At 41.6% G+C, this 22,503-nt stretch overlaps 2 protein-coding genes and 1 non-coding gene across 4 annotated transcripts in view; all 3 read left to right on the forward strand.

The window, feature by feature from the left end:
• The window catches only part of LOC106566194 (SWI/SNF-related matrix-associated actin-dependent regulator of chromatin subfamily D member 1), a 39,840-nt gene extending 24,346 nt beyond the window's left edge, over positions 1-15,494 (forward strand). For both annotated transcript variants that reach the window (XM_045691959.1, XM_045691960.1), the window contains exons 7-12: positions 411-572; positions 1,013-1,110; positions 8,423-8,558; positions 11,108-11,230; positions 13,234-13,335; positions 13,800-15,494. In XM_045691959.1, coding sequence (XP_045547915.1) covers positions 411-572; positions 1,013-1,110; positions 8,423-8,558; positions 11,108-11,230; positions 13,234-13,335; positions 13,800-13,853 — 675 coding nt within the window. In that variant the 3' untranslated portion in view covers positions 13,854-15,494. The remainder of the gene's footprint in view (positions 1-410; positions 573-1,012; positions 1,111-8,422; positions 8,559-11,107; positions 11,231-13,233; positions 13,336-13,799) is intronic.
• Positions 629-704, forward strand: trnat-ugu (transfer RNA threonine (anticodon UGU)). Its single transcript has one exon. It is a non-coding gene; the product is annotated as a tRNA-Thr (tRNA).
• A 678-nt stretch (positions 15,495-16,172) lies between the features above and the next one.
• LOC100136539 (glycerol-3-phosphate dehydrogenase) lies at positions 16,173-22,032 on the forward strand. Its single transcript, NM_001123639.1, is given in 8 exon segments — positions 16,173-16,261; positions 17,877-18,054; positions 18,362-18,502; positions 18,772-18,910; positions 19,491-19,603; positions 20,080-20,316; positions 20,480-20,586; positions 21,341-22,032. Coding segments are annotated over 8 exon segments (1,053 nt in total). The 5' UTR covers positions 16,173-16,220; the 3' UTR covers positions 21,438-22,032.
• Positions 22,033-22,503: the final 471 nt, after the last annotated feature.

Genomic DNA, 22,503 nt, shown 5'->3' on the forward strand with positions numbered 1-22,503 from the left:
ACTTTCCCGCTCTATATTGCTATAGAACTTTCTCAAATGCCTGATTATAACGTCATTCCCAAACATTCTATGAATTTCTGAAAATGTGTAAATGACCGTGTCTGTGCTTGCTTCAGAATGTAAACAAAGGCATCATATATATGAACAGATTTCTATATGATTTAATGTTGATTTAAAAAAACAAAAAACACTGTCAGTTCCACTTTAAATGGTGTCATGTTGATGTTCTGTTCATTTTTTAAATTGTATTTATTGAATTCAATATGAACCAGGTGGTTTTGGCAGCAGGGCCTTTCTATATCTCTCCCAAATACATTCTTGTCATTTGAGTCTCTTTTCAGAGACTTTTCAATTTGATGGTGTAAATGTCACTGCTAATTTCACCTCTCCATACCTTCCCCTTTACCCAGCCCCCTCAGTTCAAGTTGGACCCTCGCCTGGCCCGTATGTTGGGGATCCACACCCAGACCAGGCCGGTCATCATCCAGGCCCTCTGGCAGTATGTTAAGACCCACAAGCTGCAGGACCCCCACGAGAGAGAGTTCATCAACTGTGACAAGTACCTGCAGCAGGTGAGAGAGTACATCAACTGTGACAACGACCTGCAGCAGGTCAGTGAGGAGCACGTGGTCCCATGTGGCTTAGTTGGTAGAGCATGGCGCTTGTAACGGCAGGGTTGTGGGTTCGATTCCCATGCGGGACCAGTACACAACATTCTCCTATGTTCACAGCTGGAAGATAACACGGCTTTCTTAGGGAGAGTATCTTTTCCCGACGTTTGTATCTGTAATGTTGAGGCATAGTTATATAACCTGGTGGTTATATGTAATTTGCCATTTTATAATCTTTATGGTTAAGGGTAAATGGGCCAGGAATATTGTCCTTAGCCTAAACACACTGTAGACCTCCAACGAATAGCGATCTTTATTAACTGTCCAAAGCTGAAACATACAAAGCATGTCCAGTTCTTGAGTAAATGAATAAGGTTCTTTTTTTATGTATTATGTTCTAGATCTTTGAGACTCAGCGTATGAAGTTCTCTGAGATCCCCCAGCGTCTCCATGCTCTCCTGATGCCTCCAGAACCCATCATCATTAACCATGTCATCAGGTAGGACCTCTAACCCATTATTAACCATGTCACCAGGTAGGACCTCTAACCCATTATTAACCAGGTAGGACCTCTAACCCATTATTAACCATGTCACCAGGTAGGACCTCTAACCCATTATTAACCAGACCAGGTAGGACCTCTAACCCATTATTAACCAGGTAGGACCTCTAACCCATTATTAACCATGTCATCAGGTAGGACCTCTAACCCATTATTAACATTCAGGTAGGACCTCTAACCCATTATTAACCAGGTGCACAACCATGTCATCAGGTAGGACCTCTAACCCATTATTAACCATGTCATCAGGTAGGACCTCTAACCCATTATTAACCAGGTAGGACCTCTAACCCATTATTAACCGACCAGGTAGGACCTCTAACCCATCATTAACCAGGTAGGACCTCTAACCCATTATTAACCATGTCACCAGGTAGGACCTCTAACCCATTATTAACCGATCAGGTAGGACCTCTAACCCATTATTAACCATGTCATCAGGTAGGACCTCTAACCCATTATTAACCAGGTAGGACCTCTAACCCATTATTAACCATGTCATCAGGTAGGACCTCTAACCCATTATTAACCATGTCACCAGGTAGGACCTCTAACCCATTATTAACCAGGTAGGACCTCTAACCCATCATTAACCAGGTAGGACCTCTAACCCATTATTAACCATGTCATCACGTAGGACCTCTAACCCATTATTAACCATGTCACCAGGTAGGACCTCTAACCCATTATTAACCATGTCATCAGGTAGGACCTCTAACCCATTATTAACCATGTCACCAGGTAGGACCTCTAACCCATTATTAACCATGTCATCAGGTAGGACCTCTAACCCATTATTAACCATGTCATCAGGTAGGACCTCTAACCCATTATTAACCTTCACAGGTAGGACCTCTAACCCATTATTAACCATGTCATCAGGTAGGACCTCTAACCCATTATTAACCATGTCATCAGGTAGGACCTCTAACCCATTATTAACCAGGTAGGACCTCTAACCCATTATTAACCATGTCATCAGGTAGGACCTCTAACCCATTATTAACCATGTCACCAGGTAGGACCTCTAACCCATTATTAACCAGGTAGGACCTCTAACCCATTATTAACCATGTCACCAGGTAGGACCTCTAACCCATTATTAACCATGTCATCAGGTAGGACCTCTAACCCATTATTAACCATGTCATCAGGTAGGACCTCTAACCCATTATTAACCATGTCATCAGGTAGGACCTCTAACCCATTATTAACCATGTCATCAGGTAGGACCTCTAACCCATTATTAACCATGTCATCAGGTAGGACCTCTAACCCATTATTAACCATGTCACCAGGTAGGACCTCTAACCCATTATTAACCAGGTAGGACCTCTAACCCATCATTAACCAGGTAGGACCTCTAACCCATTATTAACCATGTCATCAGGTAGGACCTCTAACCCATTATTAACCATGTCATCAGGTAGGACCTCTAACCCATTATTAACCAGCAGGTAGGACCTCTAACCCATTTTTAACCATTCATCAGGTAGGACCTCTAACCCATTATTAACCATGTCACCAGGTAGGACCTCTAACCCATTATTAACCATGTCATCAGGTAGGACCTCTAACCCATTATTAACCATGTCATCAGGTAGGACCTCTAACCCATTATTAACCATGTCATCAGGTAGGACCTCTAACCCATTATTAACCAGGTAGGACCTCTAACCCATTATTAACCATGTCATCAGGTAGGACCTCTAACCCATTATTAACCATGTCACCAGGTAGGACCTCTAACCCATTATTAACCAGGTAGGACCTCTAACCCATTATTAACCAGACAGGTAGGACCTCTAACCCATTATTAACCATGTCACCAGGTAGGACCTCTAACCCATTATTAACCATGTCATCAGGTAGGACCTCTAACCCATTATTAACCATGTCATCAGGTAGGACCTCTAACCCATTATTAACCATGTCATCAGGTAGGACCTCTAACCCATTATTAACCATGTCATCAGGTAGGACCTCTAACCCATTATTAACCATGTCATCAGGTAGGACCTCTAACCCATTATTAACCATGTCATCAGGTAGGACCTCTAACCCATTATTAACCATGTCATCAGGTAGGACCTCTAACCCATTATTAACCATGTCACCAGGTAGGACCTCTAACCCATTATTAACCAGGTAGGACCTCTAACCCATTATTAACCATGTCACCAGGTAGGACCTCTAACCCATTATTAACCATGTCATCAGGTAGGACCTCTAACCCATTATTAACCATGTCATCAGGTAGGACCTCTAACCCATTATTAACCAGGTAGGACCTCTAACCCATTATTAACCATGTCATCAGGTAGGACCTCTAACCCATTATTAACCATGTCATCAGGTAGGACCTCTAACCCATTATTAACCATGTCACCAGGTAGGACCTCTAACCCATTATTAACCAGGTAGGACCTCTAACCCATTATTAACCAGGTAGGACCTCTAACCCATTATTAACCAGGTAGGACCTCTAACCCATTATTAACCATGTCACCAGGTAGGACCTCTAACCCATTATTAACCATGTCACCAGGTAGGACCTCTAACCCATTATTAACCAGGTAGGACCTCTAAACCATTATTAACCATGTCATCAGGTAGGACCTCTAACCCATTATTAACCATGTCATCAGGTAGGACCTCTAACCCATTATTAACCATGTCATCAGGTAGGACCTCTAACCCATTATTAACCATGTCACCAGGTAGGACCTCTAACCCATTATTAACCATGTCATCAGGTAGGACCTCTAACCCATTATTAACCATGTCATCAGGTAGGACCTCTAACCCATTATTAACCATGTCATCAGGTAGGACCTCTAACCCATTATTAACCATGTCATCAGGTAGGACCTCTAACCCATTATTAACCATGTCATCAGGTAGGACCTCTAACCCATTATTAACCATGTCATCAGGTAGGACCTCTAACCCATTATTAACCATGTCATCAGGTAGGACCTCTAACCCATTATTAACCATGTACAGGTAGGACCTCTAACCCATTATTAACCATGTCATCAGGTAGGACCTCTAACCCATTATTAACCATGTCACCAGGTAGGACCTCTAACCCATTATTAACCATGTCATCAGGTAGGACCTCTAACCCATTATTAACCATGTCACCAGGTAGGACCTCTAACCCATTATTAACCATGTCATCAGGTAGGACCTCTAACCCATTATTAACCATGTCATCAGGTAGGACCTCTAACCCATTATTAACCATGTCATCAGGTAGGACCTCTAACCCATTATTAACCATGTCATCAGGTAGGACCTCTAACCCATTATTAACCAGGTAGGACCTCTAACCCATTATTAACCATGTCATCAGGTAGGACCTCTAACCCATTATTAACCATGTCACCAGGTAGGACCTCTAACCCATTATTAACCAGGTAGGACCTCTAACCCATTATTAACCATGTCATCAGGTAGGACCTCTAACCCATTATTAACCATGTCACCAGGTAGGACCTCTAACCCATTATTAACCATGTCATCAGGTAGGACCTCTAACCCATTATTAACCATGTCATCAGGTAGGACCTCTAACCCATTATTAACCATGTCATCAGGTAGGACCTCTAACCCATTATTAACCATGTCATCAGGTAGGACCTCTAACCCATTATTAACCATGTCATCAGGTAGGACCTCTAACCCATTATTAACCATGTCATCAGGTAGGACCTCTAACCCATTATTAACCATGTCATCAGGTAGGACCTCTAACCCATTATTAACCATGTCACCAGGTAGGACCTCTAACCCATTATTAACCAGGTAGGACCTCTAACCCATTATTAACCATGTCACCAGGTAGGACCTCTAACCCATTATTAACCATGTCATCAGGTAGGACCTCTAACCCATTATTAACCATGTCATCAGGTAGGACCTCTAACCCATTATTAACCAGGTAGGACCTCTAACCCATTATTAACCATGTCATCAGGTAGGACCTCTAACCCATTATTAACCATGTCATCAGGTAGGACCTCTAACCCATTATTAACCATGTCACCAGGTAGGACCTCTAACCCATTATTAACCAGGTAGGACCTCTAACCCATTATTAACCAGGTAGGACCTCTAACCCATTATTAACCATGTCACCAGGTAGGACCTCTAACCCATTATTAACCATGTCATCAGGTAGGACCTCTAACCCATTATTAACCAGGTAGGACCTCTAAACCATTATTAACCATGTCATCAGGTAGGACCTCTAACCCATTATTAACCATGTCATCAGGTAGGACCTCTAACCCATTATTAACCATGTCATCAGGTAGTACCTCTAACCCATTATTAACCATGTCACCAGGTAGGACCTCTAACCCATTATTAACCATGTCATCAGGTAGGACCTCTAACCCATTATTAACCATGTCATCAGGTAGGACCTCTAACCCATTATTAACCATGTCATCAGGTAGGACCTCTAACCCATTATTAACCATGTCATCAGGTAGGACCTCTAACCCATTATTAACCATGTCATCAGGTAGGACCTCTAACCCATTATTAACCATGTCATCAGGTAGGACCTCTAACCCATTATTAACCATGTCATCAGGTAGGACCTCTAACCCATTATTAACCATGTCATCAGGTAGGACCTCTAACCCATTATTAACCATGTAGGACCTCTAACCCATTATTAACCATGTCATCAGGTAGGATCTCTAACCCATTATTAACCAGGTAGGACCTCTAACCCATTATTAACCATGTCACCAGGTAGGACCTCTAACCCATTATTAACCATGTCATCAGGTAGGACCTCTAACCCATTATTAACCAGGTAGGACCTCTAACCCATTATTAACCATGTCACCAGGTAGGACCTCTAACCCATTATTAACCATGTCACCAGGTAGGACCTCTAACCCATTATTAACCATGTCACCAGGTAGGACCTCTAACCCATTATTAACCATGTCATCAGGTAGGACCTCTAACCCATTATTAACCAGGTAGGACCTCTAACCCATTATTAACCAGGTAGGACCTCTAACCCATTATTAACCATGTCACCAGGTAGGACCTCTAACCCATTATTAACCATGTCACCAGGTAGGACCTCTAACCCATTATTAACCATGTAGGACCTCTAACCCATTATTAACCATGTAGGACCTCTAACCCATTATTAACCAGGTAGGACCTCTAACCCATTATTAACCAGGTAGGACCTCTAACCCATTATTAGCCATGTCATCAGGTAGGACCTCTAACCCATTATTAACCAGGTAGGACCTCTAACCCATTATTAACCATGTCATCAGGTAGGACCTCTAACCCATTATTAACCAGGTAGGACCTCTAACCCATTATTAACCATGTCATCAGGTAGGACCTCTAACCCATTATTAACCATGTCATCAGGTAGGACCTCTAACCCATTATTAACCATGTCACCAGGTAGGACCTCTAACCCATTATTAACCATGTCACCAGGTAGGACCTCTAACCCATTATTAACCATGTCATCAGGTAGGACCTCTAACCCATTATTAACCAGGTAGGACCTCTAACCCATTATTAACCAGGTAGGACCTCTAACCCATTATTAACCATGTCATCAGGTAGGACCTCTAACCCATTATTAACCATGTCATCAGGTAGGACCTCTAACCCATTATTAACCATGTCACCAGGTAGGACCTCTAACCCATTATTAACCATGTCATCAGGTAGGACCTCTAACCCATTATTAACCATGTCATCAGGTAGGACCTCTAACCCATTATTAACCATGTCATCAGGTAGGACCTCTAACCCATTATTAACCATGTCATCAGGTAGGACCTCTAACCCATTATTAACCATGTCACCAGGTAGGACCTCTAACCCATTATTAACCAGGTAGGACCTCTAACCCATTATTAACCATGTCACCAGGTAGGACCTCTAACCCATTATTAACCATGTCATCAGGTAGGACCTCTAACCCATTATTAACCAGGTAGGACCTCTAACCCATTATTAACCAGGTAGGACCTCTAACCCATTATTAACCATGTCATCAGGTAGGACCTCTAACCCATTATTAACCAGGTAGGACCTCTAACCCATTATTAACCATGTCACCAGGTAGGACCTCTAACCCATTATTAACCATGTCGCCAGGTAGGACCTCTAACCCATTATTAACCATGTCACCAGGTAGGACCTCTAACCCATTATTAACCAGGTAGGACCTCTAACCCATTATTAACCATGTCATCAGGTAGGACCTCTAACCCATTATTAACCATGTCATCAGGTAGGACCTCTAACCCATTATTAACCATGTCATCAGGTAGGACCTCTAACCCATTATTAACCATGTCATCAGGTAGGACCTCTAACCCATTATTAACCAGGTAGGACCTCTAACCCATTATTAACCAGGTAGGACCTCTAACCCATTATTAACCATGTCATCAGGTAGGACCTCTAACCCATTATTAACCATGTCATCAGGTAGGACCTCTAACCCATTATTAACCAGGTAGGACCTCTAACCCATTATTAGACCAGGTAGGACCTCTAACCCATTATTAACCATGTCACCAGGTAGGACCTCTAACCCATTATTAACCACAGGTAGGACCTCTAACCCATTATTAACCATGTCATCAGGTAGGTCCTCTAACCCATTATTAACCAGGTAGGACCTCTAACCCATTATTAACCATGTCACCAGGTAGGACCTGTAACCCATTATTAACCATGTCACCAGGTAGGACCTCTAACCCATTATTAACTCAGGTAGGACCTCTAACCCATTATTAACCAGGTAGGACCTCTAACCCATTATTAACCAGGTAGGACCTCTAACCCATTATTAACCATGTCACCAGGTAGGACCTCTAACCCATTATTAACCATGTCACCAGGTAGGACCTCTAACCCATTATTAACCATGTCATCAGGTAGGACCTCTAACCCATTATTAACCATGTCACCAGGTAGGCCTCGTCACTAGGGTCCAGAGTGTTTGCGTGGTCAGGGGGAAAAACTCCGGGCCCTTTTTTTTATAACTCGAAGCTCAGATCAGATCTCGATGCCAACGGAATTGTTGAATTATATCTCAGGAACAGCACATTCATTTGAGATGGAACTCTTCTGAGATGTGCAGCGTGACCGCAAGAAACCACAATCTGGAACTAACCCAATTCTGTCTCTACAGATGGAAGACTGCATGATCTAACTCATCTCTGTGTGTCTACAGTGTGGATCCCAACGACCAGAAGAAGACGGCCTGCTATGACATCGATGTGGAGGTGGACGACACTCTGAAGACACAGATGAACTCCTTCCTCCTATCCACCGCCAGCCAGCAGGAGATCGCTGGCCTGGACAACAAGGTATGTATGGAGCTTATGGTTGAAGGGTCCAGTGAAGGGTCCAGTGATTTTCAAGGGACTGAATCTAACCTACAACTTATGGTAAGCTATTCTGAGGCTGTGTGACTGAGGCAATAAACAGCTGACCTTCCACATTCTCTTTTTTTTTTCTTCATCTCTGCTATTGTACAGACGGTGGAAGAGTGGAAAAATAGAGGCGAACTAGGAACAGACTGTACACAGAAACTGACTGAACCTGAAATCAAATAACAAATAGACAGCCCTCCTCCCCCTCTCCTCTTCCAGCAGCCTACTTCAAGTTCTGACTGTTAATACAGACCGAGAACAAGAGCCCACAGGATGGACTCTGACACACAAACACACACCCAGCATTGGCTGCATGTCTCATTGCTGTGATTGTAGAGAGAGCAGAGCTGAGGTAACTAGTGCAGACTAAGGTCAGAGAGACCCTGGCTAGCTGCTGGGGCAAAGGCCAATGAAACACAGCAAATTTACAAGACAACTGTCACAGTACTACTCTACTGAGTGAGGAGCACTAGATAACATAATGTTCTACCACAGGGACTACAGATGAAGTTTGGTTGGCTGGCTAAATCTGGAAAAATGTTAAGAACTATTCATTTGCATTGTTTAGGGCCCTATTCAATTTTTTGTTGTTGTCTGATTTATTATTTTCCCCAAATTCTGTTTTCTCCGTTTTGTTTTTCCAGGTTTCAGTTTTTCCCAAGGTATTTTTTTAAAATTTTGTTTTTTAAATTGGCACCTTTTATTTTATTTTTTTTAAGCCCATAAATCTAAGCCCTGTCTAAGCTGGGGGGGGTATCCTACTAAACTACATGTAATTGTTTTAAGGTCATGCCTTAAAACATCATCTCGTACCGGGGACCCTTCAGACGAGTCTTGTGAGGCCTGTGGACCACAGATGGATCATATTAGTATGTAGTCCAAACTGTTGGGACGGCTGTACCGACTTCAGACAATTCCCAAGATGCTTGTGGGGGATGTAGAGCAAAACGGAGAACACCAATCGTGGGAGTCTCATCTCTCCATAGAGGCGTCATAATAGTTTTGTAGGCCGTTCAGACACTACTGATGATTTTGTGAGAAGACGTTCTCATGTAGTCTGACAAACACCGCTCAAGCTCTTTCACCGCAGATGCGGAAGTGCAAAATTGGTGGATTGAGACTCATCCAATGCAACCAAAAAAAAATATATCATTATTATTTTATTATGTTGATTAGATAATTAGGCGCCGACATCGACTCTGGGAGTTAATAGGTAAACAACAAAATTTGATGGTGGAAGTGCACAAAAACGCTTAAAACCACATCAAGAGACCACTTTTGAGGTCTGGGGAAAAACTGATATTTTTTATTTATTTTGGTGTAGTTCCCCTTTAATTCCAGTGTGTGCCTAGCAAGAGGCTGCTGTGTTTCTAGCACACATGATGGTAGAGTTTGCAAAACAAATACCCACTGGATTGATGAAAATAATCATGATATCATTCTGCCAGATAAACATAAGCTACTATGGCTGCGTTTTGACAGGCAGCCCACTTCTGATCTTTTTCCCACTAATTGGTCTTTTGACCAATCACATCAGATCTTGGAGGTGATTTTATTTGGGGGGGGTCAAAATATCAATTACTAAAACAAAATCTCTGAATTGTGCTGCCTGTCTAAATGCCGTCTGTAGTTAACGTTTAACTGAAGGTTTTTGACAAAGCCTTTCCGTCTACCTTGACTGTTTTCATTACTATCATCGCTAATGGTAGACGTGTGCACCCTTACACAGGCAGGGGCATTCTGTTCATGTGTTATGATGAATTTGGGCTAATAAATGTTCAATACATTTACCTGTTTCCCGACTAAGTACAATATATTGTTGAATTCCTTTTTTTTTTTTTTCTGGATGTCGTTTGTCTGGATTCCGTCCGTGATCTCTGCATCACAGATTTTATAGGGCCTTCATTTTCGTCTCTGTACAAAGCAAAGTAACTCTGCTTAATCCATCTTGGTTTGGACGTCCATCCTGCAGTATTTTCCCGTTCAGATCCATAAAGGCGTCAGCGTGCTTCAGTTCGGCTGGCGCCTAGACGAACCGAACGAGTGTCAGTATACGTTTCCTCAAAATAGTCAGAATTAATCTTAAGAACTCAAGAAATCTGTCATTCATTTTTGTTTTTCTGCGACGAGATCTTAGTCGTGTAATTTTCAGATGTTTGATGCAGTACTTTTCGATAAAACATTTTTTTGCATGATAACGAGTCCTCTATCGTTGAATGACAACAAATACTTGATTGAAGAATCCTTACTGTTGACCCATCACCGACGAAGGAGCGTAGAAGTCGGCTCCAAACTTCGGCTTGCGTCCAGAAAAAACTCACCGAAGTACAAAACGAACAAATACGTCACAAAATGTTGTCGTCATATATGCTCGACCTCTACTGAACTGTTTCGGCTGGGAAGCATGCAGACGCCTTCAAGACAATAGTGTATTTAAATGTTGAACTAAGCTTGACCCTCGATCTCTCCTTTTTCCCCTGTAGATCCATGAGACCATAGAGACCATCAACCAGCTGAAGACCCAGAGAGAGTTCATGTTGAGCTTCGCCAGAGACCCCCAGGGCTTCATCAACGACTGGCTGCAGTCACAGTGCCGGGACCTCAAGGTACACACACACACACACACACAGGGAAAAGGCTGCTCTTGTGCTGCATGTAGGTCATAGTTGAGTAGGGAGAAAACGGGGAGTGGACAAGGAGGTACTTCAGGGCTTTATCAATGGCTGGCTGCGGTCACAGTGCAGGGAACTCAAGGTAACCTAACAGGAAAACACCTCTCTGTGGGGACCTCAAGGTAAACTATGAACTGAACTCTGGTGAACTGGTGCTTCAGATGAAGAAATGAGGCCCCCGTGTGTGGGGAGCAGCAATATTATGTGTATAGGCCTCTTTTCTTAACCTGCCCAGTTACTGATTACCCTTTACTTAATACCTCCCAAATCATCTGGGTCATGCTCATTAAGAAGAAAATGCATTGAAATGAACTAAAATGGAGAGGTACTACTTCAACTTGTCCAATAAAAACACAGATTGTTGTTTTCTTTTGCAAAGCATTTTGCTGTGTCTCTTACAGAACATGACCCTCTCCTTGTGTAGTCATGGACTTAGTTAGCCGTTAGCACTAGCTAGCTGCCATGGACATATGTTATCCATTAGCGCTAGCTGCCATCTACGAATGTTAGCTATTACCACAATCTAGCTGCCATGGATGTATGTTATCCATTAGCACTAGCTAGCTGCCATGGACATATGTTATCCATTAGCACTAGCTAGTTGCCATGGATGTGTTAGCCATTAGCACTAGCTAGCTGCCATGTACGAATGTTAGCTATTACCACAATCTAGCTGCCATGGATGTATGTTAGTCATTAGCACTAGCGAACTGCCATGAATGTATGTTAGCTATTAGCACTAGCTAGCTGCCATGGATGTATGTTAGCCATTAGCACTAGCTAGCTGCCATGGATGTATGTTAGCCATTAGCACTAGCTAGCTGCCATGGATGTATGTTAGCCATTAGCACTAGCTAGCTGCCATGGATGTATGTTAGCCATTAGCACTAGCTAGCTGCCATGGATGTATGTTAGCCATTAGCACTAGCTAGCTGCCATGGATGTATGTTATCCATTAGCACTAGCTAGCTGCCATGGATGTATGTTATCCATTAGCACTAGCTAGCTGCCATGGATGTATGTTAGCCATTAGCACTAGCTAGCTGCCATGGATGTATATTAGCCATTAGCACTAGCTAGCTGTTCCACGTGTAGTGTTTGTTCAGCTGATTCTTGGAAGAGGACCAAACACCACACTGACTGGACTGTCAATGACAACGAAACAAAGGGGTGATTCTAGCTGAATCCAGTCCAAAGTTCATGGATATTTCTTTACCCCCCCCCCCCTGAAAATGCAGCCTTCCGCATGGTTGCCTGGCGCCCAGTAACCTTAGTTGTCCTTATGTAAGAACATGCCAGAGTGAATGAAGATGTGTTTTATGAAGCCTGTCGCATGCTTCCCAGTCGAAACAGTTCGGTCATATACTATGACGACAATTGTGACGTTTTTGTTAGTTTTGATGTTCGGCTGTTTATTTTTTTCCCCCGGCTGTTCAAGCACACAATGTTAATTCTTGAGGCAAGTCGTGGTAGCTGAAGTCTACGCCCATTCGTCTGTGATTGGCCAACAGTAATACTCCTAGTCGGAGTGGCAATTTAGTTTGCTGGCATTCAACGAGAGACAGATTTATCTTAGATTAATGAAGACTATTTTGAGGAAATGTATACTGGCTATGTTGCTACTGCGTCTCGAGGGACAAACATTAATATTGACGCTTTTTTAGTTTGTTTTTCAAGCAAAGTTATTTTAAGGGAGTCCTACTTAGGAGCATACCAACCCTAGTATGCTTTACACAGAGATGGTCCCAGAGCGGTGTTTTTGACCACAATATAAGGATAGGGTTGATGTTGCCGCCTTGCCACAGGTCCACCCCTGGTAAAGATATTTCTGATCTCCAATAGAATTTTACGTGTTATGAAAAGATAAATATAGATAACATGCATGATGCTTATAGTGCGTAAAGTTTCGAATGTGTATATGTGATTATTTTTTACAGACTATGACTGATGTGGTTGCGAACCCAGAAGAAGAGAGGAGAGCTGAGTTCTATTTCCAACCCTGGGCCCAGGAGGCTGTATGTCGTTACTTCTACTCCAAGGTAACCTCCTCACCTCTCTCCATTCTGTATGTTGTTACTTCTACTCCCAAGGTAACCTTCTGCCATTCATTCCCCATGAAGGGTCATCATTGCTGACTCATACTGCCAAGTTTTTCTGCCCTACTAAATACTTACGATCATTATCTAACATGATTTTTAGTTATACTTTATTTTACGGTACTGTTGCCACTGCTATTTACCTAGCATAACCTGCTATTTACCTAGCATTACCTGCTATTTACCTAGCATTACCTGCTATTTACCTAGCATTACCTGCTATTTACCTAGCATTACCTGCTATTTACCTAGCATTACCTGGTATTCCTTTCACTTATAACATGCTCTAATCTGTTCTAAAGTGCTCTATGAAATTGAAAATAGCATTACCATTTCTGAAATGTAATATTGTTCTTTATCTACATTTTAATCTCTTCGTTTTTGTGTTTCTTTAAAACGTATTTCAGGTCCAGCAGAGGCGCCAGGAGCTGGAACAAGCCCTGGGAATCAGAAACACCTAGACAAGATTATGTCAAAGAAAAGCAGGTTAACGGAGGAAAACAAGTGACTGTTGTCTCTGGGAGGACGAAAAGAGACGTTTTTGGACGTTCATATTTATAAATACACTGCTGATTTTTTTTTTTTTTTGCTAAACGCTTAGATAAACATCTTAGATATAGACTGCTTTACTATTGATGGTAACTGTAGGATATATTTTAACATCAACTAGCAGCTGTTATGATTATGTATAAATGTTTGATTGCTACTTACTCTTTTATATTTGTCCCACTAAAATATATTTTGACTTATTTTCTCTCAATGGTCAATCTCTGTTTAATCCCTAAAGCATTTATTTTCTGTGCTGAACTCTCTCACAGATCTTGAGTCTATATTCAGGCCTAAGTGAGTTTGAAATTACCCCCAAGCTAAGTATTGATGCTACTTCACAATAACTAATATTGGGAATTTTAAGTAGGGGCCATGGTGAAAAAGCATTGGGTTAATTTTAAATGCTTGGACTATCTACCCCACTCTGAGTCCAAACTAACTGATCAGGTGATAGCCTACGCACACTACCATTCTGCCTTTGGTCTGGAATTGATATTCAGTGTTTGTTTGCTATTGATAGGGTTGTGTGAGTATTCAGTGGCCTTCTATTGCCCCGTTGGCTGTTCCTTTCTTACCAAGATTATTTTAAATGCTTCTGGAATGTTGTCAGAAATTCTACTTTTAGAATCTTGTGTGCTTCAAAATTCCCCTATGAACACTTCGAAGCATGGTGATCACACCTATGTTGATTAGTTAACCATTTAAGTGGCCTTTTCATTTTAAACTATTTTGGAGGAGCTTTGTTTTTTTTGTATATTAAAAAAAAAAAAAAATGAAAGTAATGAAGTCTTGTTAGTTAGAAGTAAAGAATATTAAGGAAGTAGTGTTTAGTAGTAATGATCTCAAGTCTATCTAGTTTTTGTAAATAATGAGCAGAATAATCTGATGTGAAGGGGAAAATGTCTGTTTTTTTAAAGGACATACCATCATTTTGACTCATTGTCTAATGCTCCGTTTGCCTAAGACGTTCCCCTTCAAGTGACCCCAATGGTTTAATCCAGAACATTCTCTATAACCTAGCAGCAAGTTGCAGTTGTGGAAGAGGGAGAACAAGGTTTTAGGCTTTTACTGTTCGGTTCAGATTAATTCCTCTGGGTTTTCATCCTTTATTTGTTAGTGTGCAGAAGGCTATCAACACCTGAGGAAGAGAAGCATAGAGCTCGGTTCACTTTTTAGCTGTGACAGTCACGAATTTCAGCTTTTTTGCTAGTATGGCAGAAGGCTTTAGGCTTGTAGGTATTTCTGTTTAGATGTGACATGTAGAGGATGTAAGAAGCGTTATCGTTAGCCTCAATTCAGTATCAGTTCAGTAGTTAATTTAAATACATCTATTTTCAATGGGTATTTTCATATTTTTTTTTCAATATTGAGTGTAATTTCAATCAACGTTCTGATTTAATGCTGAATTGACCCCAAAACATGTAAAAGGATGATACTGAAGACTGATTTTAAATCTTCAGACATGAATTGTATTTTTTATTTCATGGACCAAACCTATTTTCTTCCTGTATGTTTGAACCCTATGCTATAATAAAGGATATCGTCAATGATAACTTCTTGGTTGTGAATTAATTATTTAAAGTTTAACCATTTGATGCATTCTTTCCATTTAAAGATGTTACCTGCCTAGTGCTCACATCATCACCGTTTAGTTCTGATAACACACACCTGTGCAGAGCAGCGGGGTGATGCAGCAGAGCAGAGCAGTGGGGTGATGCAGCTGGGGTGATGCAGCAGAGCAGTGGGGTGATGCAGCAGAGCAGTGGGGTGATGGGGTGATGCAGCAGAGCAGTGGGGTGATGCAGCAGAGCAGTGGGGTGATGCAGCAGAGCAGTGGGGTGATGCAGTGGGGTGATGGGGTGATGCAGCAGAGCAGAGCAGTGGGGTGATGCAGCAGAGGGTATACTATAACAACCAGGGGGACGATCAGGTCAGCATATCGTGTTCATAGGATAAGGAGTTTAGATATTGCTTCACCAAACTTTTTTGCTCTTGACATTATCCTAATCATTGTAGGTCATAAGCCTCACCTCTCTGAACATCGAGGTGTGCTAAAGGACACGATGTGAGACTCCTTCCTAACGCGACACATTGCTCCTTAATGGGATTAGAACTGGTCCTCTAGCTGGTCGGGCCCTGACGGCGCTGACCAATAACTAGGAGGAGGCGTGACCCAAACGGTGTCCGGTATAAATACATTTCGTCTCGGTTTCAGACGCGTCTCGCACCAAGCACTTCAGGACAAGCAGCAGACACCGTGGACTGTCGCATTGTACATCATGGCACTTAAGAAAGTATGCATCATTGGCTCTGGCAACTGGTAAACACCTTTTTTATATATATATATATATATATTAATTTATTCTAAACATATTTAGCTCTTTCTGAGCTGCTGATACAGAATGATCTTAATGTACACGGGAGGGTAGTTTTTGCATGTAAGCGGTTTTCAAATGCCTGATTTAAGGGACTGTAATTTGAGGCGGTAATAACACTGAATCTTTTGGATCCGTTGTGTATCACGTTTTAGGCCGTAGAATTGAAGCTGTTTGAAAGACAGGCCTACAGTAAACTACTGTTGCCCCGTTCGCGTTGGATTTCCCCTGCTTTCCTTGTTGATTTATCAGACTAATAATAACACGACTCGATTTGTCTCAATTGGACCTATGGTGATAATGATAATGCAACATAACTGGGGCAAATATCAGAATTTAATTTATGATCTCAATATAGTTTATTTAATCTAGTAGATTTGCTGGATTATTGAAGTTTTAGCCACAGTGACCTGATCGGATGTTTGGTTCATGCAGAATGCAGTTCAACTCCTTATAGTTTTTCTCTCTCACACACACACACACACACACACACACACACACACACACACACACACACACTCACTCACAAAAGGGCTGATCGTGTCATATTAAACATATTATGTGATGAACTTGAAGGGTGGTGGTGGTATGTCCAGCAGCCGTGGTGCTATTTTTTTTGTTTGTTGATGTAACCTTTATTTATTTAACTAGGCAAGTCAGTTAAGAACAAATTCTTATTTTACAATGACGGCCTACCCCTCCACTAACCCGGACGACGCTGAGCCAGTTGTGCGCCGCCTATGACAACAAACGCTTTGAACTGCCGCACTGCAGGGCCTTGGATTTACTTCCTCGGGAATGCTCTTATGTTCTCTGAGGTTGTGTTGTTATGTAGGCTACTAGTACAATGGAGGGAAAGTAGCTGAATCAATATTGAGTTGTCTGATCTTTAAAATAACTCTTTGCCTCATAGATTGATGTAAAATAATGTTTGAGTAATCACTACTGTGCCATTACACTCGTTAGGTGTGGTTTGTATTCATTATAAACAGTGAATGTTAATTATTGACTCAATAATAATTTGAGTCCACTTTTTAAGAATGACTTATGGCATCATTTTTTTTCTCCTGATCTCTCTCCAGCATCTGTTACATAATATGTGGCGCTAGAAAGCTTAACTGATTGGCAGCAGTGAGAGACAAGCTTTACGAACCAAATACATATTTTTTTTTTTACATGTTAGTCATTTTAGCAGATGCTCTTATCCAGAGCGACTTACAGTAGTGAATGCATACATTTCATTTCATGCATTTTTTTTGTTGTTGTACTGGCCCCCCGTGGGAATCAAACCCACAACCCTGGCGTTGCACACACCATGCTCTACCAACTGAGCCACAGGAGCACCCAAATACAATTGCAAGACATTCAAAATTCTAACATCTCACTGCTAGCCTGTTGATCTCTCAAAGTGGGATTCCCTCACTGGGTCTTGCACCCTGATCTAATACAAGTATATCATCCTCTTTCAATTTAAGTAATTTCTTAAGATCCTAAAATGTGGAGAACAGGAATGAAACAATAGGATTGTTTGAAAGAGACACTTTTGTTTCACATCTACAGGGGCTCTGCCATTGCCAAGATTGTAGGCGCCAATGCAGGAAAGCTTGACGTGTTCGACACGACAGTGAACATGTGGGTATTTGAGGAGATGGTGAACGGACGTAAACTCACAGAGATCATCAATACAGACCATGAGAACGTAAAGTACCTGCCAGGACACAAGCTTCCCCCAAACATCGTAAGACTCATTCATTTCAGCCATTCAAAATACTCTGGGGGGGGGGATGTGTTTGTATTAATAATTTTAGAAGTAACCCAGAACCAAATCTCTTGTGTAGCTAACATACATTTTTTTTTACAGTTTGTCACGATAGAAAACACAACAATGCATGTATCACCTTTTCAGGTTCAATAAAAAAACAGATTTGATTATTACCTGATTATTAATTAACTAATTATTACGTAATCATTTTTTTTTTTTGGACCAACTTTTAGATTTAAGTCTGCCACACATCCACCCGATGAATCTGTCTTCACCCATGTAGGTGGCTGTTCCAGAGGTGACGGATGCTGTGAAGGGAGCAGACATCCTGATCTTCGTTATTCCACACCAGTTCATCAACAGAATCTGTGACACCATCAAAGAACACATCAAGAAGGATGCTGTGGGCATGTCTCTAATCAAGGTGACTGGGTTTGTTGCTTTCAGGGCCTGTTTTGAATAAGGCCAGATCTTCAAAAATGACTACCTCAATGCAACAGCAAACAATTACCTTTTTGAAAGGGTAAACTTCTGATTTTGAATTTACAGAATTGAATACTGCTGCTTCTATTTGTTGTTTGTTGCTGTAAATAGGATGATGAGGCGGACCTACATTCCTGGTGATCGGTTGTTGTAGGATGTTGATGAGGGAGACAATATGAATAGATGTATCCATGGTGATCTATGTTTCAGGGTGTGGATGAAGGTCCCGAGGGGTTGAAGCTGATCTCTGATGTCATCAGAGAGAAGCTGGGCGTCACCATGACAGTGCTGATGGGAGCTAACATAGCCAACGAAGTCGCGGAGGAGAAATTCTGCGAAACAACAATCGGTAAAGTGTTTTGGTTGTTTAGGAAAAAAAAGAACACAGTATATCTCTTACCATTACCTTCCCCGTAGCTCAGTTGGTAGAGCATGGTGTTTGCAACGCCAGGGTTGTGGGTTCGATTCCCACGGGGGGCCAAGTACAAAAAGAAGAAAAAAAAAAAAATAAATTGTATGAAATGAAAATGAAATGTATGCATTCACTACTGTAAGTCGCTCTGGATAAGAGCGTCTGCTAAATGACTGAAATGTAAAAAAAAAATGTAAATTAAAATAGCACATCAATGCTTTTGTTCTACATAAGTAAAGATCAATTTCATGATTTTTTAAAATAATTGTTTTTATTTAATTTAACTAGGCAAGTCAGTTAAGAACAAATTCTTATTTTCAATAACGGCCTACCGGGGAACTGCCTTGTTCAGGGCAGAACAACAGATTTTTACCTTGTCAGCTCAGGGATTCGATCTAGCAACCTTGCGTTTACTAGCCCAACGCTCTAACCACTAGGCTACCTGCCAACCCCAGGTATGGTATTGAAGATATTTTTCACGTGTAATAATTCTCCATGTTTTGTATTCGTCACACAGGGTGCAAGAACAAAGAGTGGGGCCCCATCCTGAAAAAACTGATGCAGACCACTAACTTCAGAGTTACCGTGGTGGAGGAAGCTGACGTAGTAGAGATCTGTGGCGCTCTCAAGGTGGGCCTTTAGTTACGCAGGAAGGAGAGGGGGAAAGTGTTACAATGTTCTCACCGGAATGGGGCGGCAGGGTAAGCCTAGCTGTTAGAGCGTTGGACTAAAAACCGAAAGGTTGCAAGATCGAATCCCTGAGCTGACAAGGTAAAAATCTGTCGTTCTGCCCCTGAACAAGGCAGTTAACCCACTGTTCCTAGGCCGTCATTGTAAATAAGAATTTGTTCTTAACTGACTTGCCTAGTTAAATAAAGGTAAAATAAAAAGTGGAAGGAGGAAACAGACACTGAGTATTTAAGGAAAAAATGCTGCTGTTTGTGTGTGTATTAACAGGTGCTCAAACAAAGGAGCGTAATGTAACAGGCGTGTTTTGGTCATGCGACCATCGTCAGAGAATCTTTTAAGACAAATTGCTTTTTAGATTTCTATTTTCAGATGAGATCATAATGGTTTAAAAACTAGCTCTTCTTCTCCCACCCCAGAACATAGTGGCGGTGGGAGCAGGGTTCTGTGACGGCCTGGGCTTCGGTGATAACACCAAGGCAGCGGTGATCAGACTGGGGCTGATGGAGATGATCGCCTTCGCCCGGATATTCTGCACCGCCGGACCCGTCTCCCCCGTCACTTTCCTGGAGAGCTGTGGCGTCGCCGACCTCATCACAACTTGCTACGGCGGACGCAACCGCAAGATCGCAGAGGCCTTCGCCAAAACCGGAAAGGTGCTGTGAGGAGTGTGGAAAGAGTGTGTCATACCTGTTATCGTTCATATTCTAAATGTTAAAAATGTTCTCTCTCATGTGTCCCCTCTATATACATCTCTTTTCTTTTTTTTTTTTTTAAATCTCTCTCACTCTGTCTTTGTATTTGTGTCTCCCTGTGTAGACTATTGAGGAGTTGGAGAAGGAGATGTTGAATGGTCAGAAACTCCAGGGTCCAGCCACTGCAGCTGAAGTCAACCACATTCTGAAGAAGAAGGGGCTGGTGGACAAGTGAGTTACATTTGATGAGTTTTGCCTTCAGAATCTTCTGAGAGCGAGTTATGTTCTTAATTGAACATCCAATGACATGTATAAACCACTCTTATAACCTTTTCACACTACTGAGCTGATACATTAATAGAAAGTTACTCAAGTAAAAGTGAAAGTCACCCAGTAAAATACTACTTGAGTAAAAGTCTAAAAGTATTTGGTTTTAAATATACTTAACTATCAAAAGTAAATGTAATTGCTAAAATATACTTAAGTATCAAAAGTAAAAGTACAAATTGCTAACCAGACGGCACCATTTTCTTGTTTTCTTTTAATTTACGGAAAGCCAGGGGCACACTCCAACACTCAGACATCATTTACAAATGAAGCATGTGTGTTCAGTAAGTCCGCCAGATCAGAAGCAGTAGGGATGACCAGAGATGTTCTCTTAAAAAGCGTGTTAACTGGACCATTTTCCTGTCCTGCTAAGTATTGAAAATGTAACGAGTAGTTTTGGGTGTCAGGGAAAATGTATGGAGTAAAAAGTACATTATTTTCTTTAGGAATGTAGTGAAGTAAAAGTTGTCAAAAATCTAAATAGTAAAGTACAGATACCCCAAAAACTACTTAAGTATTACTTTAAAATATATTTTTTAAGTACTTCACACCACTGTATATATACTGTAAGCCAGTACGGTTTGGGTTGGCACTTTGGTGTGAATCGGGCATTTTTGTCTTAAAACTGAAACTGATATCCCAGCTTTCCACCTTCCAGGTTCCCCTTGTTCAGTGCTGTCAACCAGATCTGTTTCCATGGACACCCCGTCAAAGAGTTCATCACCTGTTTGCAGAACCACCCTGAACACATGTAACTGATTGAAGGATGCTGGGACGCTTTAAATGTTGGAACCAGCCGAAGGAAGCGAGGCTGACGAGGGTGGCTGGGGTTGGATGATTCGATGATTCCACCTCATCTAACTGTCTAAATATTAAGACATGGAGCGGACAACAAAACACCTCAGAAAGAAAACTTCTCAGTCAAACCTACCTCTGGTTCTGGGCTGCTGTAATATGCCTCTACAATATCATCAAAAATATCCCTTGTTCCGACTGTTTCTTAAGTTGTTATTGGTGTTGTTGCCACTAGGTAATGTTTCAGTAATGTGTCAGATTTTCCAAAATACATTTTGTTTAGAAGAATGTCACTTGGCCTTAAACAGGTGAATTGTTTTCTGGGATGGGAAGGGTATGTCTTTAGTTGTCTTTAAAAAAAAAAATACACATGAGTGGCAGCAGCTATTTTGTGTAAGTTGCATTTTTCGGCAATCCCACACAAAAACACATGAAACAAGTGCCTTAATATACCTTTTGACCCAGTCACTGGTAAATATTTGTCTTGCAAACAGATTTTATTACCTTGTTATGTTTAACAAAGGACTTGAATAAACAACTGTTATTCACTGCTTATCCCTGGTTACCGCCTTCATTATGTCCTCTTTATTGAAGTAGCCTATTGCTTATATGAAAGGATGACATTCATTTAGGAATAAATTGTTCAAATAATTCACCCCTAATGTTTTTGGACGGGTGTCCTCTCACTGTCAACTGCGTTTATTTTCAGCAAACTTAACATGTGTAAATATTTGTATGAACATAACAAGATTCAACAACTGAGACATAAACTGAACAAGTTCCACAGACATGTGACTAACAGAAATTGAATAATGTGTCCTGAACAAAGGGGGGTCAAAATCAAAAGTAACAGTCAGTATCTGGTGTGGCCACCAGCTGCATTAAGTACTGCAGTGCATCTCCTCATGGACTGCACCAGATTTGCCAGTTCTTGCTGTGAGATGTTACCCCACTCTTCCACCAAGGCACCTGCAAGTTCCCGGACATTTCTGGGGGGAGTGGCCCTTGCCCTCACCCTCCGATCCA

This window comes from Salmo salar, chromosome ssa12 (genome assembly GCF_905237065.1).
Source record: "Salmo salar chromosome ssa12, Ssal_v3.1, whole genome shotgun sequence".
Taxonomy (NCBI): Eukaryota; Metazoa; Chordata; class Actinopteri; order Salmoniformes; family Salmonidae; genus Salmo; species Salmo salar.